The sequence below is a fragment of the Hippocampus zosterae genome, chromosome 8 (genome assembly GCF_025434085.1).
Source record: "Hippocampus zosterae strain Florida chromosome 8, ASM2543408v3, whole genome shotgun sequence".
In the NCBI taxonomy this organism is placed as follows: Eukaryota; Metazoa; Chordata; class Actinopteri; order Syngnathiformes; family Syngnathidae; genus Hippocampus; species Hippocampus zosterae.
Genome location: NC_067458.1, coordinates 8,641,203 through 8,663,139, shown reverse-complemented (window position 1 = coordinate 8,663,139; position 21,937 = coordinate 8,641,203). Strand labels below are relative to the sequence as shown.

The window sequence follows — 21,937 nt, the reverse complement described above, 5'->3', positions numbered from 1 at the left end:
GCCGCTTTGAATTGAAGCGGATTTACATGGGACGGGAGATGTGAGCCAATCTCTTTCTTCGGCAATGGATGCTACAGCTTCTTGTTTGCTTTCAAACTTAGTTTGTAGCAGACGTGTGCACATTTTCAGCATGACGTCTCTGATCCACTGGTGAAAGGACACCGACTGATTCTCTCCTCTTTCATCCATAACTCCTGCAAGTGTATGCAGAAAAGGTGGCTAAGATTGCATGACCGTCTGTGTCTTATGTGTTGTATTATTTTGTTATTTTCAAGTTCAACTTTATTGTCAAATGTGCAACATACAGCACGGATGAAATTTCTTTCCTCTCAACCACAGGAGAGTTATGTTAACTGTTCTGTTGATGGCGACGTTGGTACCCGCAGCGGCTCCTCTCTCTCTCCTCTGGTTGCACTATGGTTGAAAGGAAAGAAATTTCATCTGTGCTGTATGTTGCACATAGAGCATATTTGACAATTGGCTTGAGATAGATAGTGAAGCCATCATTTATCTATTTTGCACGTTTAGCTTAAACTACTTATTGCAGACAGACAGACTTTGAGTATAGTCGAGGAGGTGATCTCGACTTGAACCGTCTTCGCGAAAGAAAATATGAACACCTTTTGAGAGCATAGACCAGACGACACTGCAAGTGCATCTTTTGGGTAGATTAGGGTTTCCTGCTTGCAGCTGTGTTCCAACCAAAAGTTGAAGGCCTGCGAACAATTGGGGTTTTCGTGGAAGCCAGCATTAACTTTGCTGCTGTGAAGTGGGAATTTCTCCATTGTGAGACTAATAAAGGTTTTCTTATCTTATCTTATTAAGATGACCTCTAAGAAATGTTGGAACAATTAGAGCACCTGTCATCGTGTTTCATGAAGACAAAATGTCCTTCGAGAACAAAAGCATTGGATGATTAAAGAAATGAAAAGAAACCAAAAATATTAGAACATTAGAACCGTCATTCAGAAACAGAAAGGATGATATCCATTAGGAGTTACGTCCCGCTTAGGATATAAAAGACTTGTGTAGAGATGCTGCCTTTGCGCATTTGTGCCTTGACCAGAACGATTGCTTGTATCACACGTGTGCCCTGAACGTTCAGTAAAGCTTCTTGCAAGAACTTCTCCATTTCCAGCCTCAGATTTCGCACCTCACCTCAGCCCGAATCAAACAAACATGCGGAGGACCAGGATGAAAGGATCCCGTCGTGTCCACAACCTCTCCATCCCCCGCCTCCAACAATGGATACATGCATAGATAAATAGATAATCATCCAGTCTTCTGTTATATTTTGATAGGAGACAAACATGGATCACTGTGGAAGCCAGCCAACTGTATGAACTGTTTGAAGAGATGGACCAATTTCATTGTTCATGGTCAGCAAAACCACAGGGACACGGTCAACGTTTGGTCACTTTACCAGCTCGCTTCATAAAATTTACCTCCTCACAGCAGACTTATTGGATTGTTGCTTATTACTGCCAATTTCTTCATTTCAAGAAATTTACAAAATCATCACAAACATAAATTCAGTAAAATACAGATGCCCGAAAACAGTACTTGAGTAGGTAGTTACTTCTTGGGGGTTTCCAAGTGACAATGAGCCAGAACAATTAGAAATTCAGTCACACGCTGAGATTGTATTGAAGAGATTGCGTTCCTATATTTTAATCTGGTTTCGGTGCCGCTCTTTGACAAGGGGCCATCATTTGACTTAATTTAAAATATATGCCACACACTTCACATCAGACAGAGGAATCATGTGCTTTCTATAATCAAACATGAGCTGGATAGTATAAAAACACTTAGCAAACCAAAAACCTCCAGTACTGCACGACAATGTGTTTAGTGTCCTGAATGGATTACATTGTATAGTGTTCGCTGTTCGTGGGTTTGTATGAAAGTAAATAAGAAGACATAAAAAAATGAAATCATGCATTTTGTTGGGGTTCAACTTTCCAATCTGTTCAAAACTGAATATATATTTTAACAACAACAAATAAAGCACAGTGAATTGTGTCCATTGTATCCATAAAGATGTCAAGAGTACAATGCATTCAACATCCATTTGCATTTTTTTCTCCTTTTCACAATCGCAATTTAGGAATGACACTCATCCATCCATCATTCATATTTCCTCGTCTTGAGCGGCCAGATGAGAATTGTTAACAGGCCAACTGCGGCAGCCAACCCCACGCCTCCTGTCACGGTTGCCATGACGTCACGATAGAACCAAATACACTCTGGGCAGCATGCCTCTGTGCTGTGGATAAGAAAAAGAGGGGAAGACAGATATAAGTCAGTTGGGCATCTCTGAGGCCACTTGACCAATCAACATCCTGAGGTGAGGACGAGGGAATTCCTCCCAAAGTAACTTTTTCAAAATAATAAGTAATCCATTGATCTCAAATACACATATCCACCACCGGTGGATAGGAGTCATGACCTCAGTGTCATTTTGCTGATGCATTTGCTACAGCAAAGTGTGCTGCAAAATTTGGCTTATTGAGTGCATCCGTATAATAGGACACAAGTGGATTGGTGCCCCCCACCCTGCCAAAAAAAGTTCAATGTCATAAAATAAATGTTTTAACAAAAGTTTCACACAATGATGTGACAAGTTATCATATTAAAGCGTGAAAAGCATGACAACACAAAGAAATGGGCGTCCGTCTGGGACGGAAGGACAGACAGACCGTTCCGTCCCAGGGACGGTATGCCCATCTCTGCTTTTTAGCATGGTCAGAGAGGAAAGCAGTGAATCATATGATATGCTGAACTTGACATCATCAAGCAGTTTTCCAAAAGAATGGAAGAGCGCAAATGTTCTCTTTTCATAAAATAGTTAGCTTTGAGTCAATGTCTCACTCTACCTCCTGCAAGCCTGTCATATACCCGTTAGGTATATGATCAGAATAAGATGATCATTTTAAAATGTTGATTTATTTGGCACATAACAAAATGTATCCTCAGGGCCTGCAATAACAGCGAGCTAAAAAAAAAACAGCTTCTACTACTCATAGAAAGCTAACATTCGTCCTCATCTGCAACCCCGTGACTGTGATTATGGTGAGACGTATTGTCAATATCAAATATTAATCAATAAATCAAGCAATAAAATTCTTGGAGCGGGAAAAAAAAATCTGAAAATGTGTCATTGTCATCAGCTGTGTCATTGTTTAAGCCACAGGGGTCCAAGCTGGGGGGAAAAGATGGGGCTTACAAACCAAATTTTACAATAATGGTATTCTTTATTTGCGAATATGTGTTTAAATGTTGACCCTTAAATGTTCGAAATTTGCCACAAATGGAATACAATTACTCCGTTCATTACAATCAGCATTTGGATTCACACTAACGTTATTGTAATCAGTTGTTTCGTACTGTACTGTACTGTATTATACATAAATGCTTAAAGAAGATACATGTACTATGTATGGAGACCTGTGCGTCCACTTGTGTGGACATGACGTCTTTGGCTTTCAAGACTATAATGTTAAATTTTGGACTATAAGGGCCTGGCGTCCACTTACTAGGAGGTTTCATCAAGTAAAAAAATAATTCTTTGTTTTCTTTGTCAAGTAATATGACAATTCAATTGAGGTTCTAATTTAGGGAAGCACGGTGAAGTGACTTCTACTGTTGCTATTCTAGATATTGCTATGCAAAGCATTTCACAATTTTAACTCATTCGCTGAATGTACGTGTACAGTCATGCAAGAGTTCGGGGTCCTCGGAGGTTAAATGGACATGGCACAGAATTTAGTGCCATCTCGTGGTGAACTCATAGAATGCAATGACCTAAATTCAAAGTCGACAGTGCTCCAGAGAGACCCCATGTCGCAAGCCTACCACCAAATTTCTTCAGCAAAGTGACGGAATAAATGCGTCAGATACATGTAACATAGGCTGCAGTCATGGTGTTGAGGAAGTACATTTGCTGAGTTTGTCTCCTTCGACTATTCGTGGCAAACATAAGGCGGCCAAATATAGCAGCCTCCTGGAGGGGGAGGTGCACCCTTTGTAATATAATTAGCGTTTACGTCACCTACAATGGTTTAAAAATGGATGTGGATGTGATAGACATTTTTTATTTTTGCATACTACTGAAATTGCTTTTTTTTTTAAATGAATAGACACAGAAAAACATTCTACACTTGCCCTTTAAAAATGAGTGCATGAATGGACAGAATTTGAGGAAACGGCACAATCGGGGGAGGGGGGATTAAATGTATGCTAAACCTTTTTATTTATCCATCCATCCATTTTCTGATCCGCTTTATCTTCACAAGAGTTGCAGGGCGTCGTCGGGCAGTAGGCGGGGGACACCCTGAACCGGTTTGCCAGCCAATCGCAGGGCCCTTTTTATTTATTCATTCATTATTTTTTTACATGCATACATTTGCTATGCATGTAACAGCTATCACTGTTTGCATGAAATGAATCGATTGAAATAAGGGAACAAGTTTCTTAAAATGCTAAAGCAAAATGCCATGAAATACAATCATCCGACATGATAATGTGAGCGGCGCAGCGATGCTTACCTGCACGGTCTGATACTCTGAATGATAATGATACCCACACCATTGGCCACCTTGTCCGTGAAGCTCATTGCTCCATAAACAAAAGCTGCACTTTGCTGCAAAGAACACACACACACACACACACACACACACAAAAAGGTTCAGAGACTTGACATGACATCACTCTTACAGCAAAGCACTGTGTGAAGACATCTATTGATGCAGCAGATGTCTGCTTTTTAGCTTTTTTTTCCCCACCCCACGTGGGAAGATGGAACGGCTGCAAAAGTATGCTCATAGGAATTGAATAGAGAATGTTAGACTTGCATGTACTACTGCAGAGACAACAGGCGAGGCATTATAATCACATTTCCTTGACTATGGGGAAGATTAATCTGTTGTTTTATTCTGAGTAATAACCTTTACAATACCACACTGCTAGGGAGCAGTGCTGCCTCAACGAGGGGGAATGAAAGCACGGGGTTGGGGGGGTAGATGGAGGGGGGGGTCAGTTGTACAGTTGGTGAAGGTGAGCGGTTGCGAAATAAAGAGTTCTTCAATCATCATACAAGTAAAGTTATTATAACATAATCAGTGCAATGCCTGAATTATTTTGGTATCATTTTCTGCGCTCTTGTTTCCATGCCAGAGTTGATGATATTGCATACTGTATACAACAAAACCATTCTGGTCTTGGCTGTTTGTTTGTTTTTTTTAGAGCAGGGGGACTCCTAATGATAATATTTAGCACATTTTTATTTGGTCGTAGATGTTTGGGAAACAGTTTAAGAAGAACATTATTCCCCCCCCCGAACAGCCCAGCCATGACTCAGCAAAACAAATTCTGCTTATCTGTCTCCACAAGCTGATATGGGTGTCAATTTTCGGGCGCGTCTGCCCCACACTTACCGTCTGCTCCCCGATGAGTTTGGCGGTCATGGAAAGGGACATGACCAGGATGACAGCGGAGCCGGCTCCCAGCAGCACCGCTGCGCCATAGATGCTTTCAGCTCCCATGTTCTTGTCAAAAAGTACCCAGAGGGCGAAGCTGATCACCAGCAGCAGGCCGACAAAATACATGATCTGAAAAGTACAGTGTATCTCCCTAAAATATCATACATTCATTACATGATCGTTGACTGTCACCACAAGAGACCATTATCTAACAACTACACAACTACTGTAAAAACAAATACAAATTGTTGTACGAATCATGTGAAATAAATTAACTGTTCAGTTTTGAGCCTTGTTTTGTTCATTTTAAAAGTACCTAACTCATCGACCGTATTTACGTAAATACTTGCCCGTTGAAGATGTAGTTGGCAGTCATCTGCAAGCGCTCTTCAAGACCTCCGCTTTTTTTGTCGTTTTTGTCTTTTATTTTGTCATATGGTGTTTGCTGTGCTCCACGTGGACCCTTTTTTTGGCGTTTTGGCCGCGACATTTGCCAAAGGAGCAGAAGCTGTGCTTGCTGGTTGCGCCTTTTCGGCAGCACGCATGTACCAGAACTGATTTTGATGGGGGAATGTCGGTGCTATTTGACTGTTGTCATTTGACAGCTCTAAGGTTCTTGTTCGTTTTTTTTGCGCCTGTAATGGGCAGCATTCTTCACGGCCCCATTTTGTTCAGTGGAGATGTTGGGGCTGTTGGACTGTCTGCATTGGTGCAACTGGATGAATGGCTGGTGGCGCTCAGGATGATGAGAGCGGAGCATCGGCGCGTTGCACGGATGTGTATTTGGACCCGAGAGTCGAGGCTTGGAATTGAAGCGGATTTACGTGGGGGAGAAGAAGTGAACCAATCCCTTTTTTTGTCAATGGACGCTATAGCTTCTTGTTTACTTTTAAATTTAGCTTGTAGCAGACGTGTGGGACGTCAAGCACATTTTCACCATGACTTCTCTGACCCACTGGTAAAAGGACACTTTGATTCTGTCCCGTTTCATCTATAACTGCTGCAAACAACAAGGCGAACGCAGGAAAAGTCAGTACTCTCCACCGGACAATACATTTAGAAGGTACACACTGACTATTTCAACCTACATCGTAGCCAAATGTCCTCGCTTCAGTGCATATCGTTATTTACCAAAAATGGGGCGTGTCATGATTTTGTCAGGTTTCAATTATACAGAACGATTAAACTGAACAGATTGCAAAGTTATTCTACTCACAGTGATGCCGACAACCTTGCTGATTGGCTTCATGGTCAGCGAGCTAACAAAGCCGCTGACATACATCACAAGCGGAATGATGGCGATGTATTTCTGTTCAACATCAAGGTACACGTTAAAGGAAAACAGACAGAAATCGCATGCTGACGTGAAGCAATCTCTTTACCTTTGGCAGCAGAAGTGAGTTGGTGAGGTAAACAGAGATGTACGACTGGGACAGGTTGACTATGAGTCTCGTGCACATGTAGAGGAAGGCCACCTTGGATGAAAAGTAAAGTGAATGAGAATTAGTCAGTTTTGCTGCTTTTTTTTTAAACAGTATGTTAAGCATTTGCAGTTTTGGTTTTTCAAAGGTCTTTTGTCCTGCATCCCCATTCAGATGACGAACTGGCACTAAATGCACCACTGTGCTGACAAAAATCATTTAATAGGATCATTTGACCTTGTGACAGGGGCGCCACCAGGGCATTAGGGCACGGACAAAAAATACTTTGTACCCTCAACCTCAAAAGCTTCCAATTGAAATAACTATTTTCCAGGGCAGTGATTCCCCATCCATGGTGCCATGTCACCGACGGTGCCATGACAGGTGTGGGAAAATTATCTGCTTTCACAAACATTTGTCTGAAAATGATTAGTTATAAATGACAAATGTATCTTTATTCATATATCACGCAATCAACTGATAGTGAAATGCAGAACAAGTTGTTCTTCCATGAGTGATCTGAAAGCACAAAATTCATCTATTTACCATTCATACAACAGAATAAGTCACGGTTTCTTGCAAGTCTATCAGCTTTGACTCATGTATAGAGTATTATGAATCACTATTACATTAATTCCGGTACCTGTGATCACACAGAAACCCATGTTCTCATTGTCACCAAGTCATGACCCACTTTTAAAGATCTTAAGAGCAATAAATAAAATGCCATTCAAAAATTGAGAACATACTGTATGTACAGTAGAATATATGTTTAAACTGACTACATGTGCTTCCATGTGCCTTTCAGAGAACTTGAATAAGAAGCAGGACGAAGATGACAACTCTGTACATCTTAATGGTAAAATTAAGCACTAGTGTATAAAATACGGCCGCAAAATTGAAATAATACCTTGGCAGTGATCTCATCCTTTTATGTAAGAGCTTATAATACGTACTGTGTTGGAACATCTCTGCGTGGTCGATAGGCTTATTAACTACGAATGCATGTACTGTGACAAGAATAGATTAGAAATAAGGTTTCTGACGCACGCCTGTAAAACTAATGTCGTTTACAAAATGAAAGGCAAATCAGACCCGACATGCATGCATGCCGGTTTTCAGTTCACAAGGGAGCTCCACTACAGCAGTGGAAGCACCCGAATTTGTGTCAGACTCGATAACTAACCTACCCAACCATCGTAGTGAAGTCATTACTACAGTAAACAGTATAATAAACATGAAAAACAGTCAGTTGCGGCAATAACTGAGCATGCACTCCTGTGCTGTGTGACCACCTTTTCTTAAGCCGCTGCACTTTTCTAGTTCGTTGCGCGCTACTCGGAACCTAAAATCCCTTACGAGCTGTTCCTGATCCGCCCATCAGGATCCACAACATACTTTTAGATTTTGATTGGCTTGTTGAGAGTCACTGGAGGGCACCTGCCAATCATGGGCCCTTAGGGTCATCATCATAACCTTCCTGCCCCACCCCGGTCTTATGATGTCAAATGCAGTTGGTGTTGTATAGCCCGAGGTGACGTTGAGGCTGACGTCATGGGGAAACCAGTGATTCCCAACCTTTACTGAACTACGGCACGAAAAATCTCCACGGCACACCAGCAAACAACATTGTCACAAAAAGACGATACATACTGTATGTCAAGTTCATACTTTTTGCCATCTAATGTCTAATCCTAACTGTCACTAGAAATTGCTGGCATAGGTAGATGGACAAAGATACATTATTTGTTAACTTATTCAGTACCAGCCAATTCTGGACCAAGTCTGAAAAGACGTTTAAAAACGTCTTTGGGAGTGAATGAGTTAAGAATAAATAATTTTCCCGCGGCACAGGAAGTTCTGACGGCACACTAATGTTCCCGGTGCAACTGAACTGATTGTACTGATTGGGAATCACTCCAATAGACAATGCAGACCACAACAACCTCCAACAACAGGCTTGAACCACAGAATTGCGAAAGAGACCTCGTGACCAATTGACAAATATGCTGCCCAGAAATATGTTCAAGCTAATAAAACAGAAAACTTGATTCATAAATAAAAAGTATCATCGTAATGAAAGGCGCAATTTAGCATTGCGCTAACTGCAAGTATTAGTTAACGGGCTGTCACCTGGTAGAAAGAAGGCTCTTTTAGCCAGTGCTTCCACTGCAACACTTGAACACGCGGCGCATCCTCATCTGGAGAAGGTGTGATCAGTAGATCGTCTCCTGACTTCTCCTTGATGCCAATGTGAAATATGAAGGAGAACACTGCTCCAACACCCAGCAGAGCGAGAGCCAGTATCTGTTGTGCAGGGGAGAGCTCAGGTAAACATAGGAAGTGTGACAGAAGGTGCATGTACAATAAATGTCTCCAGCATTGCTACAACTTTTTTTGTTACTTTTTATGACAGCACCGACAGCGACTGGCTCATACCATCCATTCATTTTCAATAGCACTTAAGTACTACCGGTACTAGGCAGCAGGACGTCAAGCCCAAGTGACCCTACGTTGGTGCGAGGGAGCGCACTTATCATGTTCTGCTGATATCCCCGTTAAGACTTGGGGTGGCGCTGCACTACACCATTAGCGGTTCTCAAACTGGGCTGTGGGAATGGGGAAATAATTAGATAAATGATGTCAAATAAATTTAGAAAAAGTGCAGACTGACACAGCCTGCTGAGGTTCAGGCAGGCAGGGGATGGACCTTAAATACATCTGTCTCATATACTACGTAGATATGTGTGCTCCTAATCCGAGGGTCGGCAACACGCGGCTCCAGAGCCGCATGTGGCTCTTTAGCGTCATCTAGTGGCTCCCTGGAGCTTTATAAATTTGTTCGAAAATGGAAATAGATTTTGATAGTAGGCTTATATATCTCAAATACTGTAGATATACTGTAGATACATATTGCAGCTACGAAAAAAGAGCGTTGTGGTGTTGGTTTTTTAGAACGTATACTTTATGCTTTTAACAGTCTTGACAAACACAGACACATCCGAGTCCCGCTGCGTGCCTTCTCGCTTCTCGTTCAACTCGAGAGGCGTTCAAAGACAGCCTGCGAAAAATGGAAATTCATGATCTCTTCACTGACACAAAGAAAAGCGAAAACAATGCACCAAAACAAAAATATCAAGCGAGGAAATGGGGGCGTTTGTGAACACACAACAGAGGAATAAATAACAATTCTGAGTCAAGTCTCCTACATACACACAGCACGTGTTTCCTTCATATGTTTTATAGAAGGCTATTATTTTTTTGCGGCTCCAGACATATTTGTTTTTTTTGTCCTTTATGGCTCTTTCAACATTTTGGGTTGCCGACCCCTGTCCTAATCTATCGCTTTCTGGCTCTCCGCCCTCAGTGAACAGACTTTTGTTTGGTTGCTGCATTCACACATTACTACGCATACACTTACATTCATCCATGTACTTTGTATCCACTTCAGATATTTGTACGCTCACATCGCATACACCTTTTAATTGTTTAGGACTACTCATTATTTACAAATAAGTGCTCAATTGGCCTAGTTGTTGTTTGCATCCGCTCATTTGATAGGTGCAGGCTCGTCCGAAGTGTTTGGAAAATAGTTTCCTGTGGACTCATTTTGGTGGTGTTTGTAGTTTGGCTAATTGTGTCCCTTTTTTGTATATTGTTGGTTGGAGGTCAGGTCAGGGTCCACTCTAAGCAATTTCTACACCTACACCTATCTCCTATAAGAGAGAACGTATGCGCTTCCTGGGCCTGGCAGTGTACTATCGTGCTTTCTGTGAAAACCTTTCTCATGTAGTATCCCCACAATCTCTTCAAGGATAAGGCGGAGCTCATCAGGTCCCCACCCGGTGTAAGGAGGCTTTTGAGGCAGTTAAGGCTCCTTTGTTGATAGCCCAACATTTTGGATGGCCTTTAAAGTTGCAGGTAGATGCCACACAATTGGCGTTGGGGTTGTGCTTTTGCAAGAAAATGATGAGGGGATAGAGTTTCCAGTTAGTTTCGTCCCACAGAAATTTAATAAAACTATTCGGTTATTGAAAGGGGGCTTTAGGTCTTATCTGGGTTTACAGCATTCGGGGTCTATGTTGGTTTTGGTATGACTCCATTCATTTTACTTTTTACTGACCATAATCCACTTTGCGCCATTTCACGTAAACCTGCCATCACTGAATCTGTCACTTGGCTCAAAAATTACTCGGCGTGCTGTAGTTCCAGCAACCGACGTTAGATGAAGATTTAAATACAGTATGTGAAGTGGTGTTAATCCCAAATGGGCACAAATGAGAAAATGTCACTATTTATTGTAGGTTGAAACTGGAAAAAATAAGATGGGATTGACTGAATTTGAACAATTCCAATCCTTTGATTCAATGCCGATTCTGAAAAAAGAAAAAAAAGGAAGCGAACCAGCTATTTTTGGATGAAATCGTATGGACTTCTGTTCTTTGATTTAATGAATTTTACCCTTTGTAAACTATGAGTTACTGAAAGGGGTATTTTCAACCAGTGTTTGAATTTTTTACAAAATAGCTTTATTTTTGAGAATCGCAAATACAATAAAGCAGCAGTTATTAAAGCATGTTACAAAATAAAAAACGATTGAAACTTAACCAAGGGCTGTTTTTCTTTAAAAAGAAAAAAAATAAATATGACAAACACAAAGTTGCAATCGTATATTTGTATGTATGTATATGCTGTGTATGCTATAGTCTAAATATTACCTGGACATTTGAATTTCTGTGTTGACTCACTAATTTAGTTCCAGTTAAACTTGTTGGCATAAGACTTTACTTAGCCGATTCTGACTTCAGGTCGGCATCTGCACCAGATATTTGGCGCTGCTATGCACTGTCCGAGGTGTGTGCGCATGCGTGCGTGCATGTGTGTGTATGTGGCTTTATGCTCCTGACTCGGTTGCCAATTTGGCAAGTTGGTCCTGGGTGAGGGACGAGACCAGTGGTTCTTAACTTGGGTTCGATCGAACCCCAGGGGTTCGGTGAATCCGTCTCGGTGAATCGGTTTCAGGGGTTTGACGGAGCCTCTGCAATGGAGGTTCAGACACACGCGACTCAACATGTCAATTACAGTGATCCCTCGCTATTTTGCAGTTCGTTTATCGCAGCTTCAGTGCATCGCAGATTTTTTCAAACATTCTTTTTTTTTCCTTCCTATACATGGAGTACAATACTGTATATGTTTAAAAAAAATACCTGTATATTTTTATTGGTCACTACTTCGCGGATTTTCATTTATCACGGGTGGTTTTGGTCCCCATTAACCATGATAAACGAGGGATTACTGTAGTTATGACACATCACTGGCTGCAGATGATCACATTACATTGCGTGTCCAATCAATGCTGTGGGAAATTTAGTTTGCTCCGTAGTCAACGTCTGACCGTTGTGATAGTACGTCATGCACGGTTCATTTTGTGCACAATTGAAAAAGGTATACTTCTGTCTTGAAATGTTATTTATTTTTTCTGCTTTTAATAAATGTGTTTTTTTAATGTCTTGAATTTGTAAAAAAAACCCTCATTTTTATTTTTCACTAATGAAGGGTTCGGTGAATGTGCATTTGAACTGGTTAGGTTCAGTACCTCTAACAACTTGTTACTTGTTTTCCCAAGTAACATCATATTTGACTACTTTTTTTTGTTGTTTTATGTTGACAGGGAAGAAATTTCATCTGTGCTGTACATACAGCACATTTGACATTAAAGTTGTATTCAATTCAATTCAAAATACTTGTGGCTAAGCAGAATTCATGGCGCACATCACTTGGGGCTGAGCAATGAAAGAAAAAAACAAAACCTGTCACGATCAAGTGGACTATGACGACAGACAATGCTACATTCCAGATGACTGGGAAGTCAAAAATGTCCATTCAGCACCTCGGAAAAACACACTGGAACGCCACTCCAATCTTACCCTAAACAGCGGAATGTCAGCCTTGCCCAGGTTGTCGGTGAAGTCCTCTTGAGTCAGGAAGTGAAAGAGAAGAAAGGCCACCGTGTACACGATGATGTTGGCCATCACACTGAAGGCATACCTGTCAAAGAGGCACAGCAATACATTCAGGTGACTTACTTCTTCAGCTTCAAAACTGACATGTTGACATCTCAGCTAATACGTATGTATGTATTTATATTTTTTTGCCGATATTATAGAAAGCCCCATGACATTGACATCAGACACTTCAAGTTCCTCCCAAACAAGAAAGAACGGAATGACTAAAAGACACCGGATTCTTTTTTGGTCAACTTTTGTCTCATGACACGTATCCACAAATGACGAAATAGTCACATAAACTGGCAAACTAAAAAAGGGAACACATTGTAGAATGAGTAAGTGCTGCTATATCAATAAAATGAAAATTTCTTCAGGTGAGCTTTTCTAGTTTGCGGGGGATTTTTACGAAATGCTGATCAAACTAAAATTCTGAATGATACATCGGCTTGCTTAACTCATTCAGTACCAGCCATTTTCAGACCCGTTTAAAAAAACAAAAAGTCCTTTAAAACTCATTCAGTACCAGCCATTTTCAAATCTGTATAAAATGTAAAAATATTTTTTGACTTTCAGTCTTGGGAAAAAAAAGCTAGGAAAAAAGAAAACCTAAGTACATAGGATTGAATGTGTGAAGTCTGAAAAGACATAAATATGTCTTTGGGAGTGAATGAGTAACCGGTCATGCTGAAAGGTTAATTGGAAGTCACCGCACTCCTGACCACAAATAAAGTGAATGATTAACCCCAAATAAAGTTCAGCTGATCTCGTAAGATTGTGCTGGCGTGGGCATCTTTCAAAATTTAAAAGCCAGTACCAGTGTAAAATGGTTTAGCACCACGGTGTCATACCCTCATCGTAGTTCTGCTTTAACTGTATGTCACAAGTCAAGGTTAGCAGGTTTGATCCCCAAGAGTCAAAATGTCACCAGTTCCACAGGCCCACCGCAAATAGTGAAATCAAATCTGAATATAAATCCACTTGTTTCTGTTCGCCACAAATGTTCTCTCCCCTCCAGATACATCAGACTTCTTTTTTTGGGGGGGTGGGGGGGGGTTCCTGCATGTGCTGTATGCAGTTGTTATACTGGCAATGCTCCTTTTCCAGTCAATGTGCACCGTGAGCGAAATTTTATATGGTCCCCCCCCCCCATCAACGATTTGCATGCGCTTACAAAAATCAAACATCATTTTTAACACTGCCTTTAATCTAAAAGTTGACGTCACACAATTAAACATATGGAAGTGGCACTTGCTTTTCTATTTCATAACGGGATTGTTAAAACAAATCATGAAAGTGACTTGCTGTTGCAGCATCGAATTGGATAAACCAAAAAGAGCAACAACAAATTCACCTCTCTTGCTCCCATTTTGGGCAGTTTTGGTCATTTTGAAATCTTTACAAAGTTCTTTAGGGTCACATCAATAACACCCCCCCCCCCCCCCCCAAATTCTTTATATTTAATTCTGTTAGCTGTCAGAGTCAGTCGTTACGTTATTGCAAAGATGTTCAGCTTCCCCATTGGAAAGAGAGTCATTCATCCACAGAAGATTTTATCGGGACTTGACTTAGATGAAATCACATTTTGCTTTTTTCCATTTTTATTTGAGCATTTTGATTTTATCAAGATGTTTCATTCCTCACATTTGTCACTGACAATAAGGTGCATTGAAGTACACTTGCATTTGAATTAGCTTTCAAGATTTTGAGAAACATCCGCGAAAATGACACGAGAAAACGTTATTGTAAAAAGTGTCATGCAAACATGATGTACAAAGTTTGAATTTTTATAACCAAGCACCAGCCTTGTTTTTTGTTATTGTAAAGTGTCCTTGGGTGTCTTGAAAGGCGCTTATAAATAAAATGTATTATTATTATTATATTTACTCCTTTCACTTTTCTGCCCAACAAACGAGGCTGGCACTGTTGTAACTATTTAGTTAGACATTAAATAAAATCATGTTTAATTAATTTATTTATTAAATAATTTTTTTTTTTAAATGCCAGACTCCAGAGTACCCTTAGCATTTGCCTCTCTCGCCCACTAGGTTAGCTGCTCTGCCTTTAGGGCATCCGTGATTATGTCATAAGCCCACCTGTACGCAGTGAGCTCCACCTTTGCACTCTCACTGGCCACCAACTCTGGAATGAGGGCGAGATGTGAAATCTGAGTGGCCGCCCAGCCGAACTGGAAGATGACGATCAAAGGGGCGAAGTAGATGACCTCGGCCCATTGGGGGGTGCTTGTCGAGCAGGCCAGGCAGGGGTTGAAAATGAAGGGAAAAGACAGGATAACACAGATGGTTCCTGGGAAATGGGGAGAAGTGCAGAATTGTTGGAAAAGATGGTTTCATCAGAATAAAAACAGATTTTATTGCCATTGTCAGTGAAAGGTATATACACATCTAGGATGTTTTCTTTTCAATACAATACAATCCATCCTATGGATTATGCAAGATGTGAACCTCTGGTGTCATGTTTTACTTTAGCGTTAAGGGATTGTATTTAGGAGAATGTCATGTGCTGCACAAAGATGAGTCATCTGACTGTATGATCAAGAAAACAACCAGCCATTGTCCCATGGTGATTTCATACGATAACTACATCACATTGAGACACCGTACTTCTTGTTTTTCGCGATTGTGCCTTTTGGGCAAGCTCGCTAACCCGCCAGCAGCAGTTTGGGCATTTGAGGACAATATTCATGCAGCTATTGAACCCAAAGCAAGTCACTTATTGTCATAGACCGTAATCCACAAAATTTGACATCTTTTCATTTCGTCAATTTTTACTCAAATGAGTGTCTTCACAACACAAGAAGTACATTAAATATTATACTCTTTTTAGTTTAGTTTTTTTTCAAGGTGAAGATGAAAACAATGTGCAACATGCCTTTTCAAAGAGAAGTCAACACCAATGGAACATTACGAGTACAGGTTTGGACCTGGCAAAAACACTTCTCAGAGGGAGGCGAAAAGGGAAACGTGTCGTGTCACCGACGTAATGGAAAATTTTTGTCGAGCCTTGTAAAACAGGTTCTAAAAATTTATGCATTTGGTAATATAAGGATTTTCAATATCAAACTCATTTAATTTCATTAGTTTTGGACAAATATTGGAGCACCGCGAATTGTAAAATTAAATAAATTCAGTCTCAGACAGAGTTGACATCAATGGGTTGAATATGCTCATTTTAATTTGGTTGTCCGTTTTTCTTTTATCGACACAGCACAGCTTAAGGCCACATTAAAAGGTAATCAGTATGTAGACTAACTTGCCTCTCTCTGACAAACAGGTGCCTGCATTTTCTCGTCCGTAGCAGGACTTGGAGGAGGTTGTATTCAACAACACGTTTGAGTGTATTTTTCAACCATATGATTACACTGGATTTACAGCAGTATGTAAAAATGACAGGTCATCATCAGAGCTTATCTTGACTAAACGAGGGAGGGGATCTCTAACTTTTTGGTTCCAAGGACCATGTACCGTGGATGAATTCCCCCCCCCAATCCCCCCAGGACCAAAAAAAAAAAAAACATGTTCTTAATGCCAATCACATATAACTATTATATATGCTCAATAGGAATTAAAGTTAACAATGACAAATTCATCTTCTGGAGGAAATAAAATTTATATTTTTTTTTTCAAGAAAAAAAGGCAATATTTGCAAGAACAAATACAGTATGTATTTTTCCAAAGCGTCACATGATAGAATACTAAAGTGAATGTCTAACAAGGGGGCCCGCGTGCGGGCGGGGGGTGGGGGGGGGTCTCCCGTTTTAACAAGAAAACAACTTTATTTTTTAATATTCACTATTACTCCGGGAAAAAAAGACGTATTCCTACAATATACCTTTTGTTCTAAAAATACAAAATAAAAAAAAGACTTTATTCATCTCAGGATGTCAGATATATGTGATGTGTCACAATATTTAGAGAGCTTCACCTGCATGTTGGTGTGCACTTCTTTTTTTAATTATAAGACATAATGCTATTTATTTTGCTGAGCCCCAACCTACAGCTCAAGGACCCTCACAGGTCCCCGAAGCTCAGTTTGAGAACCACTGGTCCAAACAACCTTTTTTTCAACAGCAGTCCTTTGAAAAACACGTTTTAAAAAAGTAAATATCAGGCCGTACAAATACTCTACTCTCATCAAGTAGAGTTTTCGGGTACTTTATTTTAAGATTTAATTTTTCGGACATTTCTTTAATTTTACTCCCTACATTTGAAAACACTACTCCTGATTTCGTGAATGGAGGTTTGTGAATTTTTTTTTTTGGGTCACCTCTACGGTGGTGACATGATATAAAGAGAAGTTAACTGACGGTCAACTGTGGTGGACATTTTGATTCATTGATTGACTAGAATATTCAGGACGAATAAAAAAAGCAATACGAAGTAACGCAGATCAGGGAGTGTTAACAACAGTGAAGCACAATATTCTCTCTTGATGACCTTTAAGAGAATTGCTTGATGTTGTTTACAAGAACGATTCACAGAAATGCATCAGGTCTTATGACAGCCTAAAAACAAATACCTACTTTCCGACACTGAAAAATGCTTGATCTAATCTTGAGAAAAAAACAACAAAAAACTCCTGATACAAATACGGTGCATATGTTGTCATCAACATTAGCCATGTTTTTTTGTTAGTTGACAACTTTCACAAGCCTTTTTGATGGCAAAACTCCTCAGCTGGTTTACGAGCTTTATTTTTCCCCCTTCTCAGTATGACCACTGTGTAAGGACAACCAAGAAGGCATTTTTTTTTCATTGTGCCATTCCTCAAAAAATAAAAAAATAAATAAATCAGGACAAGCCCACCACATCACTTTAGTGTCCATTTTGTTTATTGCAAAATTACTTACCGTTAATTATTTTTCATTTTGGCAGAAAACCTGAAGCAAAATGTTGATTTTTCTTCACTGAACAGATAGTATGAATATTTTAATCCTTTCAAATAAATCAAACAAGAGTTGTATATTTGTATGCTACAATTATTGATAACTTCTTATTTCTCATTCAATTAGTTGTTAATGATACACAGGACACAATTAATTGCAGGGGCAATTGTGTACAATATATCTATGTATTAATATAAATTGAATGGATTTCACTCATAACAGCCCTCTGAGGGAAACCAGAATTTCCATGTGACCTGTGACAAAAATCAGTTGGACACAATTGGCCTACTGGATTGTTGAGTACATACAGTACCCTCCAAGTCAAGTTACCGGTAAGCTCTTTTCACACTGCACTCTCTAAGTGTAAAAGGCTTGCATGGCAGGGAGGAAAGACGATGGTACCCTGGTTGGAAGTGTGCCCATATTTAGAAGCGCTGACTAGCAGCCTAGCAGGAAATAAGCAATGAGACTTTTGCTGCTGGTTTAGACGAGAAGTAGACAGCAACATGCCAAGATGTATCCTTCACTGTTGAAAAAGAAAGCCGTGGCCATGCTCATTTTAAGAATGGGGAGGAGAAGACCAGCAGCAGAAAAGGGAAATGGGTGCATCCTTTTACAAATGGCTCGGCAGGAACTTGGAGAGTTTGATCTTGTTCGTCAACTACGGTTAAATAAAGACCACTTTGAGGTACACAGTATTTCAGGCTGAGCAGTGTCTTGTTAAACATGTCACTGTATGTCATCTGTCGTGCGCCCCAAATCTTGGGACACTGAGACACTGCATTTCCTAAGGCTTCCTTCATATTCCTTATGCAGTTACCTGTAAAAGAAAATCCTCAAAATGGCAACAAATCGCTCCGACAACCCCTATTGGATGGGCTTTTCTGACATTTTGGTGACACCGCTGACGATTTTTTATTTTATTTTTTTAAATCAAAGTGCCTTTTCATCACGGCAAAACATGTAGAGCAATGATGTGCCATTTAAACGATCGAGGGGGGTGACTATTTTTCATCAGCGCTATGGGAGGGGGGGGCACATAAGATGGCACGCTTCTTAAGCAGATGTATGATGAAAATGCCATTTTAAGTATGGACAAAATATGTGAAGCAGATCCGCCTCACAATACACAGGTCATGGGTTTGATTCTGGCCTCAGCCTTCCTTTGTGGAATTTGCATGTTCTCCCATGCCTCCATGGGTTTTCTCTGGGTACTTCAGCTTCTTCCCACATTCCAAAAAGATGCACGGTATGTTAATTGGTCACTCTAAATTGTCCTAAGGTGTGATTGTGAGTGTGAATGGTTGTTTGCCTATGAGTGCCCTACTAGTTCAGGGTGTATGAATGAAGAATTGATAGGCCACGGTGATAGCAGAAACAGGCTCTATGTGGCCATTGTAGACTGCAATCGGAGGGAATGAAACTCATGACCGCCTATATCCCAAATGCAAATATGTAAAGATCTTGAAGATTTTAAGTAGAACTGAATGTCTTTCATTACTGTTACATTTATTACTGTTTTATGCTTGATCTTATGTACAGCACATTGTTGGAGCTGTATTTTTTAAACGCCAGGAATTGTAAAAGAATATTTTATTTATAGTGTTTTTCTGTTCAATCATATGCGCGGCATTTTCTTACAGCAGTGGTTTTCTTTTTATAGTGCTCTATAATTAAAGATGAGTTGAGTTTCGACCAGCTGACATTTTTAGGAAAGGAATTATATGTATTTAATGCTTTTAAGAGTAATAAAAACGAGGGGTAATAAAAAGTCCTGTCACAATTCGTGCATGGCAGCGTTAAATAGTACTTTGGGCTGTACTTTTACCTAAGTAAAGCATTTTAATTTAGGACTTGGGACTTCTCCCACCAGAACCTTCCCTACTTGTACTTAATGATCGCCCGTACTCTTGCCACCTGCGGTTACATTTCAATAGACAACCAAATCCCAGTGTTCTCGTCCCTTTGCATAGAATAAAACAAACGCTCGCATTACTCACCCAACAAATGCCAGCTTTTTCTCTTGCCGTGTCTCAGGCAGGGAGTTCTGTCGGATTCGAATCCAATGATCGGAGTGCACACTCCATCAGCCACCTGGCCGATGAGCAGCAGCACGCCCGCAAAGGTGCTACGGAGGCCCAGGACCGAGTGCAGGTAGACCAGCAGGTAGGTGAACCACATCGAGGCACACAAATCATTGAGAAAATGCCCGGCGGCGTAACACAAACGCCGGCAGAGCGACAAGGTCCTTATCTCCCTCACGACCGGGTCACACGGCTCCATGACTTGGACGGGTGATTCAAGTGTCTTTATTTACAATTTAGAAAGAGGTCCTTGTCGTATTTACAAATATACAATATTTATACTAAAATCAGGAACCACGTACAATCCACCTTCCTCCGCTTTCAAGAACATCTGCGGCGTTAACCATCTAATCAATTCATCGTTCGGGATTATGACACAGTGGCCCCCACCCCGCAAAAATTAATCCGAGATAAATGGTTATAACACTTCAAAAAAAGGCCAAGGGGATTCTTGAAGCGCTACATCAGGCGGAGCTTTCAGGGTCAAGTTTCGATCTCCCACCTCCTAGGAATCGAAATGATAAATAGACCAGGCGACTTTGCTTAGAAACGCTTTAAGGCAATGCAAACATGTATAATCACGCTCTGGGTTCCTTTCACTCGTGACCAAAAGTACGTCCTTTCTTTTCCGGACAAAGCACAGAGAACTCCAGCTGCTGACTGGGCAAAAAAACAATCACCCGGTGAAACTTGCCATTCAAGTCTCAGCTATGTTGTTCACGTGTTCAGCGCTGGCTCCAAATTTCCGTTTTCGCTTGTCGTCGTTCCACTTCTCCATTCGAATCATAGAGTCGTAACGATATAAGTTCAACTCGTCTCAAAACAGAAGCAACTCAAAGTGCACAGCTGCAGAACACCTGAAAGACAATCAACGCCCATGTTTGTCTAAACAAAGCATCCCAAAAGTGCAAACGAAGTGTTTCGAAAGATGACGGCCAACTGCATGGCGGGAAATGCAGTCCAACGTACTCTGACGCCAACGTGACCCCAACTTCCGTCGAAACAGCTGCACGACGCACACGTTGGCATACAATACTGCACAATATCCCAATACACGACAATCCGTCCATACAAGTGTAAGTGACAATTTTAAGACAAACAACCCGAACAAAGGAAAAAAAATCCCAGGTGCATATTGAGTGGAAACTTTCTCCGAGGGGCAGTACCCCCTCCTTCACACACAAAAAAACCTTACGGTCACATCCCACCGGATATCCTCCTGCATTGACTTCATGTGGAAAAATATGTCATAGAATAATGAAAGCCTATTCCTTTTGTGCTGCAGTGGTTGGAATATTCAGTGCTGCTTTGCATCGTATCCAATTTTCTTTTTAGAGGTAGCTTTAGAACCACTCTGATACAGTGTCGTTTTACACGACCACAATAAACTGTTAAATACCTCTGTGCCAATCGAAACCAAATTGTACCTTTGTAATGGAGACAAATGCCACACAAACCTTTAGCTTGTTCAGATGTACTTAAAGTTACTGTATGTCCTATACTGTAATTCATTCCTGTATTGCCTTCCCTTGCTGTTGTGATGAGAACATGGTGGAAATTTGCTGGCTTGTTTTGTAGGTCCAAAGTCTCTCCAAAAAGTGATAAATGGGCTGAGATCAGGTGACGAATTCGCGCACATGCACGCGCACACGACCCATCTTTCACACGTCCAACATCGCGTCTGGCCACCTGGCATGATCATTCTCTTTCTCCTCTCAATCCACGCAGAATGTTTATTGTCACCTATGTGTACATTTAGCTAAGACTGAAATGAAACTGCATTTTGAAAGCAGCGGCCAATAATTCCCCAATGGTTTTATTCTAAACAAACAAAATAAAAAGTTCAAGTTTCCTTCATCTGCAGCTAAGAAACTTGAACATGTGAATTGCACATAGGTTGACCAAGACTGTTTGTACAATGTTGCAATCACACAACACACCACTTCACTGATGTGGTGATAGTCCTGCTTAGAGCGCAAAATCTATACTGCGTAGTGATCGTGACGTGCAAGTTCATTGGCCATGCTTCACTTCCACAATA

At 40.7% G+C, this 21,937-nt stretch overlaps 1 protein-coding gene and 1 long non-coding RNA gene across 2 annotated transcripts; one reads left to right on the top strand and one right to left on the bottom strand.

Annotated features, from left to right (window-relative positions):
• Positions 1 to 1,641: 1,641 nt before the first annotated feature.
• mfsd12b (major facilitator superfamily domain containing 12b) lies at positions 1,642 to 21,891 on the bottom strand. Its single transcript, XM_052073926.1, has 9 exons — positions 19,813 to 21,891; positions 15,003 to 15,213; positions 12,829 to 12,949; positions 9,035 to 9,208; positions 6,863 to 6,955; positions 6,697 to 6,789; positions 5,436 to 5,609; positions 4,548 to 4,642; positions 1,642 to 2,266 (listed from the first exon to the last, which is right to left on the bottom strand). The coding sequence occupies exons 1-9, from the start codon at positions 20,093 to 20,095 to the stop codon at positions 2,128 to 2,130; spliced, it is 1,383 nt and encodes a 460-aa protein (XP_051929886.1). The 5' UTR covers positions 20,096 to 21,891; the 3' UTR covers positions 1,642 to 2,127.
• On the top strand, positions 12,848 to 13,287 carry LOC127606003 (uncharacterized). The gene is made up of 2 exons (XR_007963711.1): positions 12,848 to 12,978; positions 13,068 to 13,287. It is a non-coding gene; the product is annotated as an uncharacterized LOC127606003 (long non-coding RNA).
• Positions 21,892 to 21,937: the final 46 nt, after the last annotated feature.

What these genes read in the sequence shown, in the direction of transcription:
- mfsd12b (XM_052073926.1), bottom strand. Translation starts at nt 20,095, where the DNA reads ATGGAGCCGTGTGACCCGGTCGTGAGGGAGATAAGGACCTTGTCGCTC. An exon ending in GTGGAGCTCACTGCGTACAG is followed by an intron (nt 12,950 to 15,002) that starts GTGGGCTTATGA and finishes CCTCTTTGACAG; the next exon opens with GTATGCCTTCAGTGTGATGG. An exon ending in AAGAGCCTTCTTTCTACCAG is followed by an intron (nt 6,956 to 9,034) that starts GTGACAGCCCGT and finishes TTTTCATCCAAG; the next exon opens with GTGGCCTTCCTCTACATGTG.